The sequence below is a fragment of the Thalassophryne amazonica genome, chromosome 4 (assembly GCF_902500255.1).
Source record: "Thalassophryne amazonica chromosome 4, fThaAma1.1, whole genome shotgun sequence".
Lineage (NCBI taxonomy): Eukaryota > Metazoa > Chordata > Actinopteri > Batrachoidiformes > Batrachoididae > Thalassophryne > Thalassophryne amazonica.
In genome coordinates, this window is record NC_047106.1 from 60,323,807 (window position 1) to 60,346,307 (window position 22,501).

General features: G+C 38.8%; 1 protein-coding gene across 1 annotated transcript in view; it reads left to right on the top strand.

Moving 5' to 3' along the window:
* The window catches only part of LOC117509178 (P2X purinoceptor 5-like), a 39,832-nt gene extending 24,521 nt beyond the window's left edge, over positions 1–15,311 (top strand). Inside the window, exons 5-11 of the mRNA XM_034168926.1 lie at positions 4,084–4,180; positions 5,489–5,569; positions 5,694–5,835; positions 12,958–13,094; positions 13,195–13,288; positions 15,020–15,085; positions 15,175–15,311. Of these exons, the coding sequence (XP_034024817.1) occupies positions 4,084–4,180; positions 5,489–5,569; positions 5,694–5,835; positions 12,958–13,094; positions 13,195–13,288; positions 15,020–15,085; positions 15,175–15,261 (704 nt within the window). The 3' untranslated portion in view covers positions 15,262–15,311. The remainder of the gene's footprint in view (positions 1–4,083; positions 4,181–5,488; positions 5,570–5,693; positions 5,836–12,957; positions 13,095–13,194; positions 13,289–15,019; positions 15,086–15,174) is intronic.
* The last annotated feature ends 7,190 nt before the right edge of the window (positions 15,312–22,501 follow it).

Consider the following 22,501-nt stretch of genomic DNA (forward strand, 5'->3'; position numbering starts at 1 on the left):
AGAGACTGACAATTTCCAGCAGTCGGTCCAAGAGTGGGCCACAGGTCCTTAAACAGTTTTGTTGGTATGGGATCAAATAAACAGGTTGGGCTTTTAGTAGATGTCAAGGGTTTCATCAGCACACCTAGTGAGATACTATCAAACTCTGAAAATCTAGATAACACCCCAGCGGTAGCACCCACCTCCATAGCAGGGTGCAACGGCTGAGCCAAGACATGCTGAGATATGCTCAACCTAATGTCTTCTATTTTGTTCTCCAAGAAGAAAATAGAAGAAATGTAAGAAATGTTTAACTTAGATCCCTAAAATGGATTACTGAAGGTTTTGCTTTATTTATGTAATTAAAAACTAATTCTGTAAAGAGCTTTAATCGTGAAGCCATTTATTGTAATTTGTGATTTTTCCACATCTTCTAATTTCATACACTATGTTTTGAATACATACTGTTATTATCACTGCCAAGTGAAAATAATAGATGCCATGTGATTGTCCAGTTCTGGTTGTCTGTCTACACAACTCCATAACTACATAAATAAAAAGGAGAGTGAGAGCAAGAGAGAGAGAGAGAATTAAAACGACTTTTTCTCTGTTTCCCTCTTTTCCTATATTTTGACACCTAGCTTTATGGGAAGTTCTATACAACCTCCCTTCTTATGGGTGGCAGAGGTAATGATGGTGAGCCATTACTAATCAGGTGAGGTTTGCCCTCTTTGAGTGCACCTTTTAGTAAATTTTATGACTTTGATTTCAGTAATCTACGGAACCCGGGAGAGGTCACTTAAAGTGATTTTTTTTTTCTGGCCATGATCATTTCTGCACACGTTTTCCTTTAATTGAGCCCACAAATTAATAAAACGTGCTCTCAGATTAATAAAACGTGCACACGTTTTCCTGGCCGTGATAATTCGTGAGCACGTTTTCCTTTAATTGAGCCCTCGAATTAATAAAACGAGTGCACGTTTTTCTTTAATTGAGCCCCCAAATTAATAAAACGTGCGCACGTTTTCCTTTCGTTCTAAATGAACTCCATAATTAGAGCTAAATTGTCATACTCACAACGGGGAGATGCTTCGTCCTCAGGATCCTTTTTAATGTGCTTAAACTCCAGATGATGCCATGCTGGTTAGCGAGAGTTCTCTATATGTCCTTGTGCGTCCAAACCATGATAATACACCCTGACCAGATACATTTCTAATGGGGAAATGTATTACACTGTCTCCTGGTTTGTTGACAACATTTATGTGTCAAGACAATATTGAATAATTGAGTGCACTTTTTACAAATTATGGCCACGTTTAAGTCGATCATGCCCATCTTTTACTCAAACGATGCTTAAAACCTGTGCACAATATAATAAAACGAGCGCACAATATAATAAAAAACGTGCGCACAATATAATGCGAGCGAAGTGTTGCGCAGTGGCGCGAAGCTCACTCATGGTACAGAGCGTCCTAAACAGGAAGTGCCAAAATTCAAGTCCACAGTAAAACAGGAAATTTCAAATGTCAAACACTTCCTGGATTGACAGACAAGACCCCATGGAATCTCGCGGGAACTCAGTGGCAAGCTCACACTCAAACAGGAAGTGCCAAATTCTCACTCACAATGAAACAGGAAATGTTGAACACTTCCTGGGATGGGTGGAGCTAGAGCAGAGGCCGGGATTTCACTGGACTCTCTGAAATCTGATGGGACACAGATAATTGACATGTCACGGCACCACACGTCTGCATTTTCAAATCAGTCACATTGACTGCTAGGTTCCTCCTGTCCAGTAGTTGGTGCTGTGTACCACAAAAAGTTCTAATCCACCTTAGAAGAAAAAGAAAAACGTTTGCGTCAGATTTGAACTGAACATGTCATTTGAGCTATTCGGGGTTTTCACGTAATCCATAATCCCTTGTGTGTCAGAGAGTCGCTGCAGTCAAAACAACATAGAGAATCCACACGATGACAATTGTAAATTAATATTATACTACAAAAATGTCATTTTTTATGCTTTTCATCACGTTAATAAGAGACTGCTGCATGATACCCTGAAAACTTGCTAAAACAATTATAACAAAAAATCCATGTCTGCTAAGTTTAATCTGCATGGAATTTAATAAGCGAAAACCGAATTTCAGACATATTATATATATTAGTCTGGAACAAAGAGGACAAACAGTGTTGTAAAGAACAATAATCAAGACGTTAAAGAGCAAACTTCACTTTTCTCCAGAATGACATGATCAGGAAGCGAGCGTAGCTCACAGCAGCTCCCATTGAAAATAACGGAGAGACAGCCTGTGATTCTCGCATGTTTACATAAAATAAACGCAATAACAACATCTGAAAACCCAGAGAATATATTCACAAGAGTTTTAGGCACAATATAAAAAGAGTTTTATGTTGCGATGTTAATTGTGTTGTCCTTGTGCAGCGGTTAAAGTGAAACGTGATCAGAGTGTCTCAATGCAGTTCTCGCAGCGCAGCGACCTCTCTGAGGTTTTACGGGATTTGAAACCTGAAAAGCCTCAATGGACTTCTAATCACACCAAACTTATACTGGTGAGTAAATGACCGTATTTTATGCCAGAAATGAGGTCCAGGTTGTTAAAAGCAGCAGATAACTAAAACAATCCTTCAAATGGTCATACAATCATCAAATTCAGCACAAATACAGCTGGAGCAAAATTAATGGAGCAACTTTAACTTTTGACCCCTGTACAAACTGAAACTGACCTTTGTCGCCATTCTTATCACTTATCATGTTTCCATTTCTTGACGTCTAAAGAAAAGTGGCAATAAAACTGATTATTATTTACAGGTTTTATCAAGTTTTAGAAATTTGCTTTCAGTTCGAGGAAGATAATTTTTGAAACTTTTTTTTTCTTGTATTTAAAATGGCATAAACAAATTAAAATGTGTGAAATTCCAAGTGTTCCATTACTTTTGGAGGGCACAGTATCCTAACCTTATGATGAGTGCAAAATGAGTGTGGTATTATTACTGTTTTGTTTAAGAATGTTTAATTTTAACTGTTGCTGCACTTTGTGTCAAATCATAGACATATCGTATATCACATTGATATGAAAATTCTTCTATATCTTCTATTGTACGTTACAAATGTAACTATACTGGTGTTTACTAAGGTACACCTAACTATCTTAAAAAAAAAGAGAGAGACTCGAGCCACTTAGGTGCCTGGTCTTGAGAACCAGGGATGGGAGGTTAAAAGCTTTTTTGTCTCATGGGAACTCTCCCTACCCAGCTATGCAGCTCAAGAATATGGACAGCATATTATATATACGTAAGTGACATTTACATGACAATTTATATGACAATATTGAGATACAATAATTTGGCCATATTGTACAGCCCTACTGTCAATTAGCTGAAAACTTTGAATATTAATTTACATCTACATTAAAAAAAAAAGCTTAAAGTGGCAGGGGGTTAAGAGGGCTGTAATGTGGGGGGGGTCAGCTGAAAAGCAAAAAAGAAAAATGTTTAAAAAGCTGGGGAGTATAGGGGCAGAGCCCCTCCAGAAGCTGAAAGGTTTTAGTCATGTTCATGCTCCCAAGAACAAGTTTCCTGAAAAAATCTAAAGGACCTAAATGACATGATTAGATGGCGAGGAGCTTTTCCAGGTATGTGAGAGGCAAATAAAGAAAAATGCTTAAAAAGGTGGGGAGTCTGGGGGGAGCGGATCCCCCCAGAAGCTGAAAGGTTTTTGCTATGCTAATGCTCTGCTGAAGCATTTACTCAAAATAAAGTCTATGACATGGTGAGATGCTGACAGGCTTCGCTCATTCATGTCCGTGACATATGCATATTAAATCATGTGCAAAATATAATAAAACATGCGCACAATATAATAAAATGAGCGTATAATATAATAAAACATGTGCACAATATAACAAAATGAGCGCACCATAAAACATGCACACATTCTCTCCACATCCAAAGCATTTTGTGATGACATTTCCAGGGCTCCGTAGTAATCATAGACCATCAGAATTGTAAATGCCAACAAATGATGTGTTTTCTTACGTGCGATGTGACACACAACGTCATGCTTCATTCTGCTGCATCACACAGGAGTCATGACTGGCCGATGCTTAAGAATGGATGGAAACTCCATGGGTACATGCGAAATCTATGGATGGTGTCCCGTTGAAAGAATGTTTAAACCACAGTAAGGAAAAATGTGGAAATGTGAAAACCATTGCAGACATGCACCATTATTTTCTCAGCATTATTGTTGATTTTAGCTTTGAAATACATGCAAAACCCATCTCAAACAGAGGATGGCACTGTTGGTAGGGGTGTAACTTTATATAACTCTTTCTAACATGACAGACCAAGAATCAACCACTGCTGAAAAAGGCCAGATCTAAAGTGTGAGTGTATAAGCCAGTTCAGCATCTCAGCACGTGTGGTGCATGCTGGATCAGGTCAAAGTTCACCACTACCCAAAACACACTAGCACTAATAGCAACGTAAATATTGAAGATTAGGAGCACTGCAAAGTTGATATTTTGAAAGAATTTAGCGAAAACAGGGCTACAAAAGAGGTGGGAAGTGGAAGAAAGAAGTTGTGGCCCTATCTTTATGCACTCACATGACAAAATGCCCCCATAGGGCCTAGTTCAAAAATAATGAAGCCTAACTGCTGATTTGCATTGCATTTGTCATGAACAAGCCATTATTTTATTTAGCACCATCCAGATTTATCTGTGAGTTACCTACAGTCTCTTTGACAGGTACTGAAATTTTCATGGAAAAATTCCGCACGGTTCCAGAGAGATGCACGAAATTTACCTGCAAAATAGCACTTTTTTCATCAGTTTTGTGTGACATTGATATTTAGCATTATCATTTAAAGTTGAATGTTAAAAAAATAACCTTGTATTTTGTCAGTTTGTTTGTTTGTGCTTCATACTAACACACAGTAATACATTTTTGTAAGGTAGAAATGTCATTTCCTAGAAAAAAAACATCATGTTTTTAAAGCAATGACTGAAACATTTCACAAAAAAGACCACTTTTAAATTTTGATGGTTATGTCACACTTTGGCTTCATTATTTTTGAACCCGGCCAGTACGAATTAAAGGAGATGAACAGGAGGCCATTAAGAAAGGCTACAAGTCTTTACTGATGTTTGTCAGTTGACAATTCTCCTACGGAAAGACGAGCAAAGCTTGCGTGGCCATGAAACATACAGACTGAGGCCTGTCCATTTCTAGGTTTTTATATAGAGTCTATATTCTGTGTCCTGGTATTATATACTGTGTGTATATAAACTCCATGAATCATCAGATCTGTGCTGTAGTATACCTTAATATAGACATTATCAAATATTTGCCCAGAGTTTATGAGGATATGTCAGACAAAAGTAAAAATAATAATTATAATTTGCTAATTGAGTCCACTCAGCACATCCTGCAGGATCTTACAATTCCACTGAAGTTATACCCAATGACAATCCCACTTGTTTTGCAGATGGCCTTTGCTGACAAATGCTGAAAACTTCACCATCTATATCAAGAATTTCATCCAGTTTCCCAAATTCTCATTTTCAAAGTGAGTCTACTTTGTTCACCACTCATTATATAATCACCATTTAAACACCTGTTTACAGCTATGATGCTAATAGTTGGCATAGCAATTAGTCAGTGTAATAATATTCATTTTACTTAATTCTGAGGTCCAATGTTCTTGAAACAACTGATGACACCTATTTAAAGAACTGTCGCTACGATGAGCAGCTCTCCCGCTACTGCCCCATCTTTCGCCTGGGAGACATCGCCAAGCGAGCTGGACACAACTTCCAGGACATGGCAACATTAGTAAATATCACACTCTTCATGTTCATCCTTTTCAGTTTAGTTGTGTGTTCCAAGTTACACAATCTCAAACACATTATCTCACATTCACTTGAGATAAACAAACCTGGACTATTAAGATTTTACTGGAATCCAAATAAGCCTGTTGTCATTCATCGCAGACTTTATGTTGCTGTAATGTACATGTTCACAATTTATTTTGTCCATAATCAAAATCATGATTATTTTATGAAAGTACTACAGTTTAATTAATTTTATTCTATCCTGTGGTAGAAAAAAAGAAAAAGTGAATTAATTAGTCATTTAAAAAAAAATCTTAACTCAGCCACATGGGTTGTGCAGTCAGTACACTCTAAGCACCGGTCCGAAGCCCAGACAAATGAGTAGGGTTGCGTCAGGAACGGCATATGCCGGAAAACAAGCCAAAATAACCTTGCAGAGTACAAATTGAATTTCCATACGGATCGGTTGAGGCCTGGGTTAACAGCGACCGCCACTGGTGCCATTGCCCAACAGGGTGCCGATGAAAATTGGACTAGTGCTGGGCTAGGAAGAAAAAGCACAGGGAAATGTGTGCAGAGACAGCAGGAGAATAGGAAAACTACAAGGGTGGAAGTGAGAATTAGAACTTTGAATGTTGGCAGTATGACTGGTAAAGGGAGAGAGCTGGCTGACATGATGGAAATGAGAAAGGTAGCCATATTGTGTGTGCAAGACACCAAGTGGAAGAGAAGTAAGGCCAGGAGCATAGGCGGTGGGTTCAAGTTGTTGTATCATAGTAAGGATAAGAAGTGAAATGGTGTTGGGGTCATTTTAAAGGAAGAGTATGTTAAGAGTGTGTTGGAGGTTAAGCAAGTGTGTGACAGGGTGATGAGTGTGAAGTTTGAACTTGAAGGGGTGATGATGAATATCATCAGTACATATGCCCCACAGGTACGTTGTGAGCAGAAGGAAAAAGAAGACAATTTGCCTGATTGACAACGTGACAGAACGTAACTATGCACTGTTACACGCAATAGCGCGGGACATTATTCTTGAGCATGCGTAATGATTCCTGATAATTCACTAGCAAAATGTGCCATTAATCATAATGCATGGTAACAGGTTGCAACAGTTCCTGGGGACACCTGATGCCTCTGCCCCGAATCATCACATTCATGATAAGCGACCAAGAATGTCGTTATGTGTAAATGCAGCAGAAGGATCAGATGGTGGAAGCTGAAGAAAGAAGACTGTTGTGTGAAATTCAGTGAGCAGATGAGACAGGCAGTGGAAGGAGGGGAAGAAATTTTGGTTAGGGTGATAAAGGATACAGATGGTAAAGTTCCGAAAAGTGAGGAGAGTGTGTTGAGAAGTTGGAGGGAAAATTCTGAGGAGGTGATGAATGAAGAAAATGAGAGAGAAAAGGCTGGATGATATGGAGAGAGTTAATCAGGAAGTGCAATGGATTAGTAAAGATGAAGTGAGGGCTGCTATGAAGAGGATGAAGAGTGGAAAGGCAGTCGGTCCAGATGACATTCCAGTGGAGGCATGGAAATGTTTAGAAGAGATGGCAATGGAGTTTGTAACCAAATTGTTTTAGTGAGCAAGTGAGAGGATGCCTGAGGACTGGAGAAAAAGTGTGCTGGTTCCTGTTTTTAATCCTCTGGAGTCCAGGGTATAATTGGTCGTTTTTGACTACTTTTAGTTTTACCTTTATAATGTATTAAAACATGTTTGCCTGGCCTTGTTTGGTGTCATTTTTTTCAGCACAACCTCACCTGTGTGACTTTACAGTTTCTCATTCATTCTGACCTACTGTATTAACACAGTGAACCTAAAACCACACAAAAACACAAAATCCAAGTAGAAAAAAGTTTATGTTTGTTATTTGTTATGTTTGTTGATATCACAATAAGATTTAGAATGTAAATAGAAATTGTACATTTCAAAAACATACAGTGCAAGAAATGCTAATGCTAAACAATTTACAAAACAATCAAATGTCAGATATCAGATGTCAAAATAAGATGCAACACATTATTTGTGCCACTCAGAGAAAAAAAAAAACAGTTCCTGTCCACCACAACACACAGGGGCACATTGCAGGCCTGACACTTCCATGGTGTGTCACTTCTCTTGTTGTCCACCTGAAGGCACCGTTGGCACCTCAATCTGCCTTTTGTGGCTTTTTGGCGAGGATCTCTGCATGTCACAATGGGCACAGGAATGTGGTTCTGGCTCGTGTTCTGTGCAACACCTGTTTTTGTCCGTGCCACAAAGTTGACACACAAGGTCCACCATAAAGTCCTTGTGTGTCATGGGCTGCACTTGCTTGACACTGCTGATCTCACGATGCAAGATGAATGCATTTCAAACAAACAAACAATTCAAACAATTTTTTTTTATATATAGCGCCAAATCACAACAAACAGTTGCCCCAAGGCGCTTTATATTGTAAGGCAAGGCCATACAATAATTATGTAAAACCCCAACGGTCAAAACGACCCCCTGTGAGCAAGTACTTGGCTACAGTGGGAAGGAAAAACTCCCTTTTAACAGGAAGAAACCTCCAGCAGAACCAGGCTCAGGGAGGGGCAGTCTTCTGCTGGGACTGGTTGGGGCTGAGGGAGAGAACCAGGAAAAAGACATGCTGTGGAGGGGAGCAGAGATCGATCACTAATGATTAAATACAGAGTGGTGCATACAGAGCAAAAAGAGAAAGAAACAGTGCATCATGGGAACCCCCCAGCAGTCTAAGTCTATAGCAGCATAACTAAGGGATGGTTCAGGGTCACCTGATCCAGCCCTAACTATAAGCTTTAGCAAAAAGGAAAGTTTTAAGCCTAATCTTAAAAGTAGAGAGGGTGTCTGTCTCCCTGATCTGAATTGGGAGCTGGTTCCACAGGAGAGGAGCCTGAAAGCTGAAGGCTCTGCCTCCCATTCTACTCTTACAAACCCTAGGAACTACAAGTAAGCCTGCAGTCTGAGAGCGAAGCGCTCTATTGGGGTGATATGGTACTACGAGGTCCCTAAGATAAGATGGGACCTGATTATTCAAAACCTTATAAGTAAGAAGAAGAATTTTAAATTCTATTCTAGAATTAACAGGAAGCCAATGAAGAGAGGCCAATATGGGTGAGATATGCTCTCTCCTTCTAGTCCCCGTTAGTACTCTAGCTGCAGCATTTTGAATTAACTGAAGGCTTTTCAGGGAACTTTTAGGACAACCTGATAATAATGAATTACAATAGTCCAGCCTAGAGGAAATAAATGCATGAATTAGTTTTTCAGCATCACTCTGAGACAAGACCTTTCTAATTTTAGAGATATTGCGTAAATGCAAAAAAGCAGTCCTACATATTTGTTTAATATGCGCTTTGAATGACATATCCTGATCAAAAATGACTCCAAGATTTCTCACAGTATTACTAGAGGTCAGGGTAATGCCATCCAGAGTAAGGATCTGGTTAGACACCATGTTTCTAAGATTTGTGGGGCCAAGTACAATAACTTCAGTTTTATCTGAGTTTAAAAGCAGGAAATTAGAGGTCATCCATGTCTTTATGTCTGTAAGACAATCCTGCAGTTTAGCTAATTGGTGTGTGTCCTCTGGCTTCATGGATAGATAAAGCTGGGTATCATCTGCGTAACAATGAAAATTTAAGCAATACCGTCTAATAATACTGCCTAAGGGAAGCATGTATAAAGTGAATAAAATTGGTCCTAGCACAGAACCTTGTGGAACTCCATAATTAACCTTAGACAAATATGATTCAAACCACCGCAGCGCAGTGCCTTTAATACCTATGGCATGCTCTAATCTCTGTAATAAAATTTTATGGTCAACAGTATCAAAAGCAGCACTGAGGTCTAACAGAACAAGCACAGAGATGAGTCCACTGTCTGAGGCCATAAGAAGATCATTTGTAACCTTCACTAATGCTGTTTCTGTACTATGATGAATTCTAAAACCTGACTGAAACTCTTCAAATAGACCATTCCTCTGCAGATGATCAGTTAGCTGTTTTACAACTACCCTTTCAAGAATTTTTGAGAGAAAAGGAAGGTTGGAGATTGGCCTATAATTAGCTAAGATACCTGGGTCAAGTGATGGCTTTTTAAGTAATGGTTTAATTACTGCCACCTTAAAAGCCTGTGGTACATAGCCAACTAATAAAGATAGATTGATCATATTTAAGATCGAAGCATTAAATAATAGGGGTCTAATAGACATGTTGATGGTTTGGATGAAGTAACTAATGAAAATAACTCAGACAGAACAATCTGAGAGAAAGAGTCTAACCAAATACCGGCATCACTGAAAGCAGCCAAAGATAACGATACGTCTTTGGGATGGTTATGAGTAATTTTTTCTCTAATAGTTAAAATTTTGTTAGCAAAGAAAGTCATGAAGTCATTACTAGTTAAACTTAATGGAATACTCAGCTCAATAGAGCTCTGACTCTTTGTCAGCCTGGCTACAGTGCTGAAAAGAAACCTGGGGTTGTTCTTATTTTCTTCAATTAGTAATGAGTAGAAAGATGTCCTAGCTTTATGGAGGGCTTTCTTATAGAGCAACATTTATGGTTGCAATGTCAAGGAAGTGCAACAACACTGTCCTGTACCAGCGTGCAGTTTTCTGATGGGTGGAGTAGTAATGGATGAGCTGGTCAGATAGGTCAACTCCACCCATGTTTTTATTATAAGCCCACACTGGGGTAGGACAGGGAATGTCTTTCACCATCCAGCATCCATCCTTTACATCCCTCACTCTTCTCCAAACTGTCTCACTCGAAAATGCATGATAGCTGGTGGAGCACACAGACACCTCCCGTGTGTCCATCCACTTTACAAACACCAGAGGCCCCTCTCTTATCCATCCTATAAATCCTCTTTCAGATTTTTTTGTGCATCCTCGTCTGTTCTCCCTGTCTGTGCCACATGCCCCAAACTTCATGTTAGCCAGGTCCATGAACAGTTTGGGACTCATGTAAAAAATTGTCTATGTAAATGTGGAACCCAGTACCAAGCAAGGATGGCTGGATCAGGTTCATGACCACATCGTATGCTCACTTGTGGTCAAAGTCTTGCCAGTGTCAATGGTAAACTTGAGTGTGTAGCCATTACTTGAAGCAGCCAAGACAAAAAGTTTCATGCCCATTTTGTTGGCTTGTCCTTCAAATATTGTCATTCCAGTTTTTGCCACCATCCTTTCATCCACTGCCAGCTTCCTCCTCAGGTGGTAATAAGCCTGGCAGGCACTGAGGATGTCATCATAAAGAGGCCTGACTTGAAACAGTTTGTCATGACCTGATGTTCCCTTTTTCTATAATTTTCCACATCCTTGTCTGGATCACTTAGGTGGATGTTGCAGAATATCAATCTAAATCTGTCTCTGGACATTACTTTCGCTTGAAAGGGCACAGACAAAATATTATTTTGTTTCCAGTAGTCCTGGAGACTTGGCAGTGGCACCAACGACATGTATGTCAGAAGTCCACAAAATTTGTACAGATCTTCCATTTCAATATCTGTCCAGTTGTATTTTAATGCCTAATCCCTAATGCCTTGTTTTTTGCAGCAATTTTATTGGTGTTGGTGCAAATTGTTCTAATTGTGTCAGTTGCAAAAACAAAAGAAAAAGGTGTTTTGGACTTTGGGTTGAAAGTGTATCAACCTGGACTCTTGGTCTTCTCTGAGCCTGAAATCTGCTGACTGCTGAAGTGGTGTCTGCGTCCTCATCTGTGGAGGGATCATCTCTTTCAGCACCAGAATCCTCACTGTCTGTTTCAGACTCTGACGACGCGCTGCACGCTCCATCTTCCTCAGTTCAAAAAATAACTGAAGCGCTTGCTCCACATTCATAAAACTCCTAATTTTTTACAAAAAAAAAAAACCCCAAACAACAACAAAACACTAACCACATGCGCTTCCCACCAGTAATAAAGAGAAAGCAACCACACAATCAGACCCAGTTAATTGTTAATTTAACACAGGTGATTTTCCTGTGTAGGCTTAGAAAACAGGTGAAGATCTTTGAGCAGCAATGTGGTTTCATGCCAAGAAAGAGCACTACAGGTGCAATGTTTACTCTGAGAGTACTTAGTGCGATTACAAGGAAGAATGAGTTTAAATACTTGGGGGCAACTGTCCATAGTAATGGAGAGTGTGGTAGAGAGGTCCCAAGAGAGTGCAGGCAGGGTCAAGTGGGTGGAGAAAGGTGGTAGGAGTGATTTGTGACCAAAGAATATCAGCAAGAGTGAAGGGGAAAGTTTACAAGACTTTGTTAAGAGACGACAGTGCTAACAAAAAACAGGAGGCAGAGCTGGAGGTGGAAGAGCTGAAGATGTTGCGATTTCCTTGGGAGTGATGAGGATGGACTGGATTAGGAATGAGCATATGAGAGGGACAGTTCAGGCGGGATGGTTTGGAGACAGAGAGGTGAGATTGACATGGTTTGGACATGTGCAGAGGAGGGACCCAGGGTATATAGTGAGAAGGATGCTGAGGATGAAGCCACCAGGCAGGAGGAGAAGAGAGAGGCCAAAGAGGAGGTTTATGGATGTGGTGAGGGAGAACATGCAGGTGGTTGGTGTGACAGAGGAAGATACAGAGGACAGGGTGAGATGGAAAGGATTGATCTGCTGTGCTTGTTTTAGAATATTCGATCATTTTATTTTTGTAGCCATTATTATTTTGGCACATTTCCATCACAACAATTTCCAATTATCAGCAAAACTTGCACATTTCAAGTTTAGGATCACAGTGGAAAAGGCTAAATTCTGAAATGCTTTTAATATTATCGAGGCTGAACTACATTTATGTAAGAAATGCATATCTGGAAGTAATTACTTTAACAAATAATGCTCATTACAGAATTAACATCTATACATAGAGTTTTAAGTGATCCTCAAGTTTTTTATTTTAAATCTGTTTCAAAACATGCTGAAGTTTAATCTGGACACCAGATGGTGCAAATTTGGTGCTTGTCTGAATCCTGACTAAATAGACTGAATTACGAGCATGAAGGACATCTGTCTGTAGAATGTTTGATACCTGCACATGCTGTGAGCATTTAGATGCTTTAAAAGAAGTATGCACCAGTGTCCACATTGAAATCATCAAATTACACCATGTTTCCAGGGCGGCTCCATTGCCATAATGATAGACTGGGACTGTGACCTGGACAAAGGCTACTCTAACTGCCATCCGAAGTATCACTTCACTCGGCTGGACATCAATGTCTCCAACAAGACCATTGCATCTGGATTTAACTTCAGGTGAACTCAACTTTAGACACTGGTCGAGACAATATTGCATTTATGATTATTTTGTTTTAATTATGCTTGTATGCAGTACATAATTTATTTGTTTCCACAGACACACTCGGTATTACAAAAATGCTGTCGGTGAGACTTATCGATCTCTATTCAAAGTCTATGGTGTGGTATTTAACATCATGGTACATGGAAAGGTAGGCAAAATGTGTTTTCATTGTGACTATATGAAATATAATCTATCAAGACATTATGTTTGAACAAGAATGTCTGAACACAAAGATTTTAAGTATAGAATATTACATTGATTAAAATATGTTCCCGTCATGTTGCTGCGCAGAGATATGTTTGGTAACCATAGTATTTGTTTGCGGAGACTTCAATATAGATTTTTTTAAATCCACATAGTCAATCACAAATAACGGAATTCATAAATTCTGTGTTTTGTCTGTGACTGTATCCAATAATTACACATCCAAGCAGGATAACTATGAACACAGCAACACTTCTTGATAATATATTAACGAACGTTACTGTGGGGAACTTAACGGGTGGATTACTTCTTAGTGATGCCAGTGATCATTTGCCAGTGTTTGCTGCCTTTAATTCATCAATCGATAAAAATGATCATCATGAAACTAGTAATTTAATAAGGAATATAATGGACTTAGAACTTAACTGCATCAAAACTGGAATGACATTTATATTGAGGACACAGACAAATCATATGAATCATTTATCTCTATTATTTCCAGTTTATATGATAAACACTGCCCATTTGTCCCTAAAGTTGGTAACAAACGAAATGTTGATAAGCCATGGATCACAAAGGGGCTACAGAATGCATGTAAAAAGAAAAAAAATGATTGTACCTATAAGCAATTTATAAAATTTAGAACTAAGGATGCTGAAAGTAAATATAAGATATACAAAAACAAATTAACTAACATTATGAAAGCTTGTAAGAAGCAGTATTATAGTGATTTATTAGAAAAAATAAAACCAATATTAGAGGCACTTGGAAGCTTTTAAATGAAATCATCAAAAAGAAAAAAGTTGTTAAAGACTATCCAGCTTAATTTTACGCAACTACAGACACAATCATTAAGGAAAATAAACCTATAGTTGACCACTTCAATGATAATTTTGTTAATTTGGGTAAACTTTTTAGCTAATTCAATTGTATCCCCTAAATGTGTTCAACAAAACAATCAATATAATTTTGAATTCAATGTTTATTAATGAAACAGATGAAAAAGAAATTGACATAGTCCATACATTAAAAAGTAAAAAAGTCAACTGACATTTATAATTTTGACAGGTTTTTGACACATGACTGGATAGGCAGCTAGCTACAAAACAGGCATCAGTGTGTCCATATTGGTGGGATAAACTCAGAATTTTTGAAGATTACATGTGGTGTGCCTCAAGGTTCAGTCCTTGGTCCATTGCTGTTTTGTTTATATATTAATGATATATGTTTGATTTCTAAGTCCCTGAGTTGCATTGTGTTTTGTTGTGATGAGAAAATTCCATTCAGTGATTAATCTCAAATGTCTGTGCTTTGTTCTTTTTGTATTTGTTGTGATGAGTATGTATTAGGTGTGTGTGTGTGTATATATATATATATATATAAAAAAGTAAAAGGGGTGGGTGTATATAAGCTTTTGCTTCTGCCTACACCCTTTCGCCCAAATGTGCTACTGTAAAATCTTTTTTTTTTTTTTTTTTATAAGGAGTTTTGTGTGCTGAATAAATCATTCATTTAACCCTTATGGCTATAATTTGGATTAGAGTGTGAGTAAAGGCTTAGGGTTAGAGGGCATTTTGAATATTGAACACAAATAAACCTTCATTTAAGTTCTTTGAAGGTGAATATCCTTTAATAATATTTCAACCTAATTTAATGTTTCTGTTATCATTCCCAGGCTGGAATGTTCAGCATTATCCCAACAGTCATCAATTTAGGTGCAGGACTTGCTTTGATGGGTGCTGTAAGTATGTGTGTATGTATGAGAATAAACTGCAAAGGATTTGTCGTGTCTCACCACTGTGAAAGTTACATTGGTGCCAAATTTAACAGGGAGCTTTCTTCTGTGACATGGTCCTCCTTTACTTAATGAAGAAGAGAACTTTTTATCGTGAGAGGAAATATGAAGCATCGAGGTAATGATAACCAACACTCAAGTACAGCTGTAATCATATTTTATCTTTTTCTTTTTAATTCAGCACAGTGTAATATTATACAGCCTCACGGCTAGAAGGACCCAGGTTCGAATCCTATCTAATTTGTATGTTTTCCCTGTGTCTGCGTGGGTTCCTACTGGGTATTCCAGCTTCCTCAAATCTGAGACAGTGAATATGTTTGTCTGTATGTATATTGGCCTTGCAATTGACAGGGTTATCTCGGGTGCGCCCTGCTTCACGCCCAATATTTCCTGATTTTTCAATTTCAAATTATTTTCATTTGTATGGCACCAAATCAAAAACAGAGCTGCCTCAAGGCGTGTCGCACAAGTAAGGTCTAACCTTTCTAACACCCAGGGCAGCAGTGGCTTAAGGAAAAACTCCTTCTGAGGAAGAAACTTCAAGCAGACCAGATTCAAAGGGGTGACCCTCTGCTTGGGCCATGCTACAGACACAATTTACAAAACAATTCACAAAACGAATATACAGAAAATGATGTTGGCGCACAGGACAGGAGGATCGCCAACACGAATACAACTCCCATCTCTGAATGGAGCTGCACCTTAAACAAAGAGGAAAAAAAACAGAATCAGGCATCAGAAAGACAAGAAATACAGTATAATTTGCTACCATTAAACAACAAGAAAAACAGGAAATACTAAGGTGATCGCCGGCCACTAGCCCTAAGCTTCACTAAAAGACCCAGAATTTAGGTAAAGTTGAGGCCGCGGCATGCTCCATTTCCTAATAAAATTCATTTAAAAGAGTAAAAAGCGTAGAACTCTACTATGCCAGTATGCTAGCCATACAAAAGGGAAAATAAGTGCATCTTAAGTCTGGACTTGAAAGTCTCCACAGAATCTGACTGTTTAATTTATGCAGGGAGATCATTCCACAGAACAAGGGCACGATAAGAGAAAGGTCTGTGACCCACAGACTTATTCACCTTAGGGACACAAAGTAGTCCTGCACCCTGAGAACGCAAAGCCCGGGCCCGGTGCCAGTCTGTGAACAATTTTATAGACTAGTAGCAGAACCTTAAAATCTGATCTCACTTGGACAGGAAGCCAGTGAAGGGATGCCAAAATGGGTGTAATGTGGTCTAACTTTCTGCTTCGTGTCAAAAGTCTGACTGCAGCATTTTGAACCAATTGGAGAGCCCTAATGCTGGACTGCGGTAAACCAGAAAATAAAACATTACAGTAGTCCAATCTAGAAGAGATAAACCCATGAATCAGGGTCTCAGCATCAGCCATAGACAGGATGGGACAAATCTTTGCTATATTTTGCAGGTGGAAGAAAGCAGTCCTCGTAATATTTCTAATGTGGAGGTCAAAGGACAATGTAGGATCAAAAATTACCCCAAGGTTCCTCACTTAGTCAGTATGATGTATGACACTCGAGCTTAGGCTAAGCGTTAAATGGTCAAATTGATACCGATGTCTCACTGGACCATGAACCATCATTTCCTGATGATATGATAGGCCAGGGACCTTCCCGGCACCAGTGCTAACCACTAAACCACTGTGCTGCCCCATGCAAATTTACAGTAGGAATATTTGCTAAACTGCAAACATACCTGATTACCACACCCATCTGTATTATCTACCTGTCTAGTTACTCATTTATTGACTTTAAGTGAACTAATCCTTTCAGAGTGCCAGTCACAACCTTCTTGCAGTTGCCCTAAATAGCCTGAAGATGATTACAAAACAATGGTCTGATTTGGCCTGGCTTCAGATTGAAAGATTCATTAAAATGTCATTTTTATGTCAAGGATTCATTAAATGTGTTGGAGATTTACAGTGCTGGCAGTAAAGTGTGTATTTATTTTTTTGTCTTATTTTCCAGGGCTGATATACCACATGACAGCATCTGACAGACTGATGGAGACAGTTAAGTCTGCGGTGTTGTTCACCCTAACACAAGCAAAAATTTTGTGTGTATGTTTGTGCATATATATATATATATATGTGTGTGTGTGTGTGTGTGTGTGTGTGGTGCCTTCAGAATGAATTAGCTGCGCTTCACTTTTTCCACATTTTATGTTATGACCTTATTCGAAAATGGAGTGAAACTTTTACTCACAACACCCCATAATGACAACATGAAAAAAACTTTTTTTGAAATCTTTGCAAATTTTTTTAAAATAGAAAATTAAGAACTCACATGTACATAAGTATTCCCACCTTTTGCTCAATACTTTGTTGATGTGCCTTTGGCAGCAATTACAGCCTGAAGTCTTCTTGAATATGATGCCTCAAGCTTGGTGCACCTATGTTTGGGCAGTTTTAATGTAGTGTCACACGTGCCTTTTACTAAGGAGAGGCTTCTGTCTGGCCACTCTACCATACAGACCTGATTGGTGGATCACTGCAGAGATGGTTGTCTTTCTGGAAGGTTCTCCTCTTGCCACAGAGGAATGCTGAAGCTCTTGACAGATTGAGCATTGGGTTGTTGGTCACCTCCATGACTAAGGCCACTTTGCTCATTTGGACCTTCAAAGCAGCAGAAATGTTTCTGTACCCTTCCCTAGATTTGTTCCTTGAGACAATCCTGTCACGGAGATCTACAGACAATTACTTTGACTTCATGTTTGGTTTGTGCTTTGACATGCACTGTAAACTGTGGGACCTTATATGTAAACAGGTGTGTGCCTTTCCAAATCATGTCCAGTCAACTGAATTTACCCCAGGTGGACTCCAATTAAGTTAAAGAAACATCTCAAAGATGATCAGTGGAATCAGGATCTAACTGAGCTCAATTTTGAGCTTCATGGCAAAGGCTGTGAATACTTATGTACAACCCCAATTCCAATGAAGTTGGGATGTTGTGTGAAATGTAAATAAAAACAGAATACAATGATTTGCAAATCCTCTTTAACCTATATTCAATTGAATACACCACAAAGACAAGATATTTAATGTTCAAACTGATAAACTTTATTGTTTTGTGCAAATATTTGCTCATTTTGAAATGGATGCCTGCAACACATTTCAAAAAAGCTGGGAATAATATGTCAGCCTTGTTCACTGTATTCTTCTCAAAAACACTGCGTTCAGTACGAGCAAAGTTTTCTAACTGACTTTATATCACCAGCCAAACTAAGAGCAAGCACATTCTAAACTTTGTCATTGTGATAATTCATCAAAGCTTCCAGGTATTGCTTTCATACTGGATATGCATTCTCTCGGAACCAAAATATTGGAAATTTTGACGTGAGTACTTTGTGAGCCTTGTGACCTAAATAAAATAGGTCACGGTCACATGTTTGCCACCGCAGTAACTCATCAATGCTTCCAGGTATTGCTTTTGTGTCTGATTCAGATGCTGTCTGGATCAAAATCTTCCGTGTGTCCCATCTTACCTAGTTAAAAGTAGACAGTCACGGTCAAAACCATAAAAGAGACTTTAATTATGTATGTGCTTTCATATTTTATTTCTAAACATTTGGAGAAACAGGGGACTTAGAAGTGGTCAACATGTTTCAGATTGAATCCAAAAAGGTGGAGACTGGAGCCTCAACTATTTACACCTACCGTTCTCTCATTCAACAAGTACCCATGACAAAAATCAAAAATCAAAACCATCTACAATACATATCAACACAAAAACAAATGCAAAACAAAACCAAAACCATTAAATTATCATCAGCTCAGCATACAGTACAAAAAACCCCAGAGACTCACATTCTTCAACTTGGAAAAATATATACTGTAATCAATATCCAAACATCCTCAATAAGGTTGGGGTTCACCGTCCAACTTTTTAGTTCTGGAGAGACTGTTTCTTTCATCAGCTGTTGTTACAGTACATGTTGTATGTTTTTGTTTGTGTTTTGTTTTTAAAGCTTGGAATAAAGAAATAGATGAATAAATTTGCACATAAATGTCTTGGATGGTTTTTTGTTTGTTTTGTTTTTGTGTGTAATGTGACTTTTTTTGTTTTGTTGTTTTAAGGTGCCCTGACACTTGCACGACTTTGATCCGCACATTTGCATGCACTCTGCGGTGCAGGAGAATAAACTCGTCTCAAACACATTATAAACCATTGTAAACTGTGCGTGGTTTTGTGCACGTGCTCAAACAAAATTTTGAAATGTTTGAAATCTCCATCACTCATTAATTATGTGAACTTCACGTGAACATTACGCAAACAATTCAAAAACAGTGTGTGAGTGATTACATCAGCGCACCACATCAGAGCACAGCTCTTCTGAACGATTATAACAAGATGTTAAATCTACCATAAACATACCTTTACAGCTACTCACAAGAAGGGAAGAACATGCAACTGTTTTACCAAGCTATTACAATATAAACATTACAAATAATAAGCTTTTATAATAAGACGGTTCCAAATGCATTCGCCACCTCATTAAGTGCAGAGAGGGAAAAACAGCAGCTGGAACAGTCCTCTTTGATTCCGGAAGCTATTAGAGACGTGTTTAACAGCCAACTTGGAGAGAAAATGATTACTCCGATACAAAATAATTATTTTATATATGCAGCATCCAGCGCACAATGTGGGGCATCCAGTGGAACAAAGCACAGCGTCCAGCTGGGAACACAGCGGGCAGTGGTGGGCACAATTCTGTTAATCCGCTAACTGCTAATTAGCAAAGCTAACTTTTTTGTTAGTGGATTAGCTTTTCAGCTAACTTCAAAAACCATCAGTCGACCAATTAACTTCCACTAAATTTAGTTACGCTAACTTAGTCCTCTAACATTTCTTTTTTTGCTGGCATAATTAGTAATGTTAAAAACATTTGTAAACACTAAAATCATACATGTTGGTTTCTGTTTGCTATGTGTTTTGCAGCAGTCAGGCAGTTGTGAGGAGCTTTACCCCAGCAGAAGGGGTCTGGCTGCCAGGCCGCTCCAAAATAAAGTAATTTACATTTGACGTGCCCCAGACGTGTGGTGGAAGTCATGAAAAGCAAAGCAGGTTTGACTTATGGTTTTGATTTATAAACCAAATTAATCTGGATAGTTTATCTACATTAATGTCAACTCTGTCATTTTTACAAAATGAAAATATAACACATATCTTTTCATTTTAAAATAATGCGCTAATTCTGAAGGTTTGAACATTATCACACACAGATGCCAAAAGGCATTGTGGCAAAATGAGCCTCCCCTCATCACTGGTTGGTTGGTTTATTTCTATGTAAAAACCAACACACAAGTTACTGTAATGTGTGTGTTGGTTTTTACAAAAATGTCACTTTTTTCATTTGTAAAAAAAAGGGCATTTGTAAAATTGAAAAAAAAACCTGGTTGTTAAGTGTGATTCAGTGCAACAACCGTGTAATATTTGGGCGGGTACTGTTCACACTGCCATCCAGTAGATTGCAGTGTGAATAGTGTCCGCATGTGTGAATAGTGCCTGCATAACCTCAGTGATTTTGACTCATCTACGTGTATTCAGTAATATCCACCGTTATGTGCCTATCACAAACATATTGGTATCTGTGTTATTTTTGCTGATATGAAAACTTCTTACTGAACAAACAATACCAAAAACACTCTGGCTGTTGCAAATGGTGACATTACATAGTTTGCCCAGCAGAGGGCAATGTTGTCAAGCATGGCTGGAATTCCCATCACCCCTTGGTCACATTAGCTACAAGACACAGGCACAGCAACTGGCTGTCATTCATTTTCAATCAGAATGGGTGTGTTACGGCAATACAGACAAGTGGTTGCTACACTTCCAGCTGGATGCCAAATAGGCAAGAAGACAATTTTATGGAAATGCTGAGTGATGCGACACAGTGACTGGCAACCCAAGTGAAGGCAGCAAGACACCAGTGTGACGTATGAAGTGTGAATTTCATCAGATGAGACATATTCGTCACTGACCATTTTTTCATGACAAAAACGAGACGATGACAACACTGTTCTAAAATGCTGACCAAGCTTAAATTAACATGCGTTATTGTTGACACAAAAAAAGAGACAAGACTAAAATTCTAAATTTTTGTCTAAATTTTTTGCACAGGACACCCCGTGTTCAAAAATGGGCTTGTAAATAACAATGTCTCCGTTTTGTTGTTGTTTCCGTTTCCTGTCTGCAGGAGGGGGGCGGGAGGATCATTCTTCCATGTGTTTAAGCACAGATCTGTAAAGGGCACTATAGTGAACACCAGCCTTCATCTGACGCCAGTGACAAACACTTAATTAGAGTTTACATTTACACTCTCATGGTGTTAAAGTGTCAGCTCTCTGATGCTCAGATTAAATATACTGTATGTTAGTTTACATTTACACTCTGTCTCACAGTGTTAAAGTGTCTGATTAGATCTGTGAGGCTCAGATTAAAGTTAATGGATGTTAGTTTACATTTACACTCTGTTTTACGGTGTGTCTGATGAGATCTCTGAGGCTCAGATTAAAGTTACTGAATGTTACAGTGAGGAAAATAAGTATTTGAACACCCTGCGATTTTGCAAGTTCTCCCACTTAGAAATCATGGAGGGGTCTGAAATTTTCATCTTAGGTGCATGTCCACTGTGAGAGACATAATCTAAAAAAAAAAACAACAACAAAAAAAAAATCCGGAAATCACTGTATGATTTTTTTTTAAATAATTAATTTCTATGTTAATGCTGCAAATGAGTATTTGAACCCCTGTGTAAACCAATATTAATATTTGGTACAGTAGCCTTTGTTTGCAATTACAGAGGTCAAACGTTTCCTGTAGTTTTTCACCAGGTTTGCACACAATGCAGCAGGGATTTTGGCCCATTGCTCCACACAGATCTTCTCTAGATCAGCCAGGTTACTGGGCTGTCAGTGAGAAACACAGAGTTTGAGCTCCCTCCAAAGATTTTCTATTGGGTTTAGGTCTGGAGACTGGCTAGGCCACTCCAGAACCTTGATATGCTTCTTACGGAGCCCCTCCTTGGTTATCCTGGCTGTGTGCTTCGGGTCATTGTCATGTTGGAAGACCCATCCACGACCCATCTTCAATGCTCTAACTGAGGGAAGGAGGTTGTTCCCCAAAATCTCGCAATACATGACCCCGGTCATCTTCTCCTTAATACAGTGCAGTCGTCTTGTCCCATGTGCAGAAAAACACCCCCAAAGCATGATGCTTCCACCCCCATGCTTCACAGTAGGATGGTGTTTTTGGGATGGTACTCAGCATTCTTCTTCCTCCAAACACGGCGAGTGGAATTAAGACCAGAAAGTTCTATTTTGGTCTCATCTGACCACATA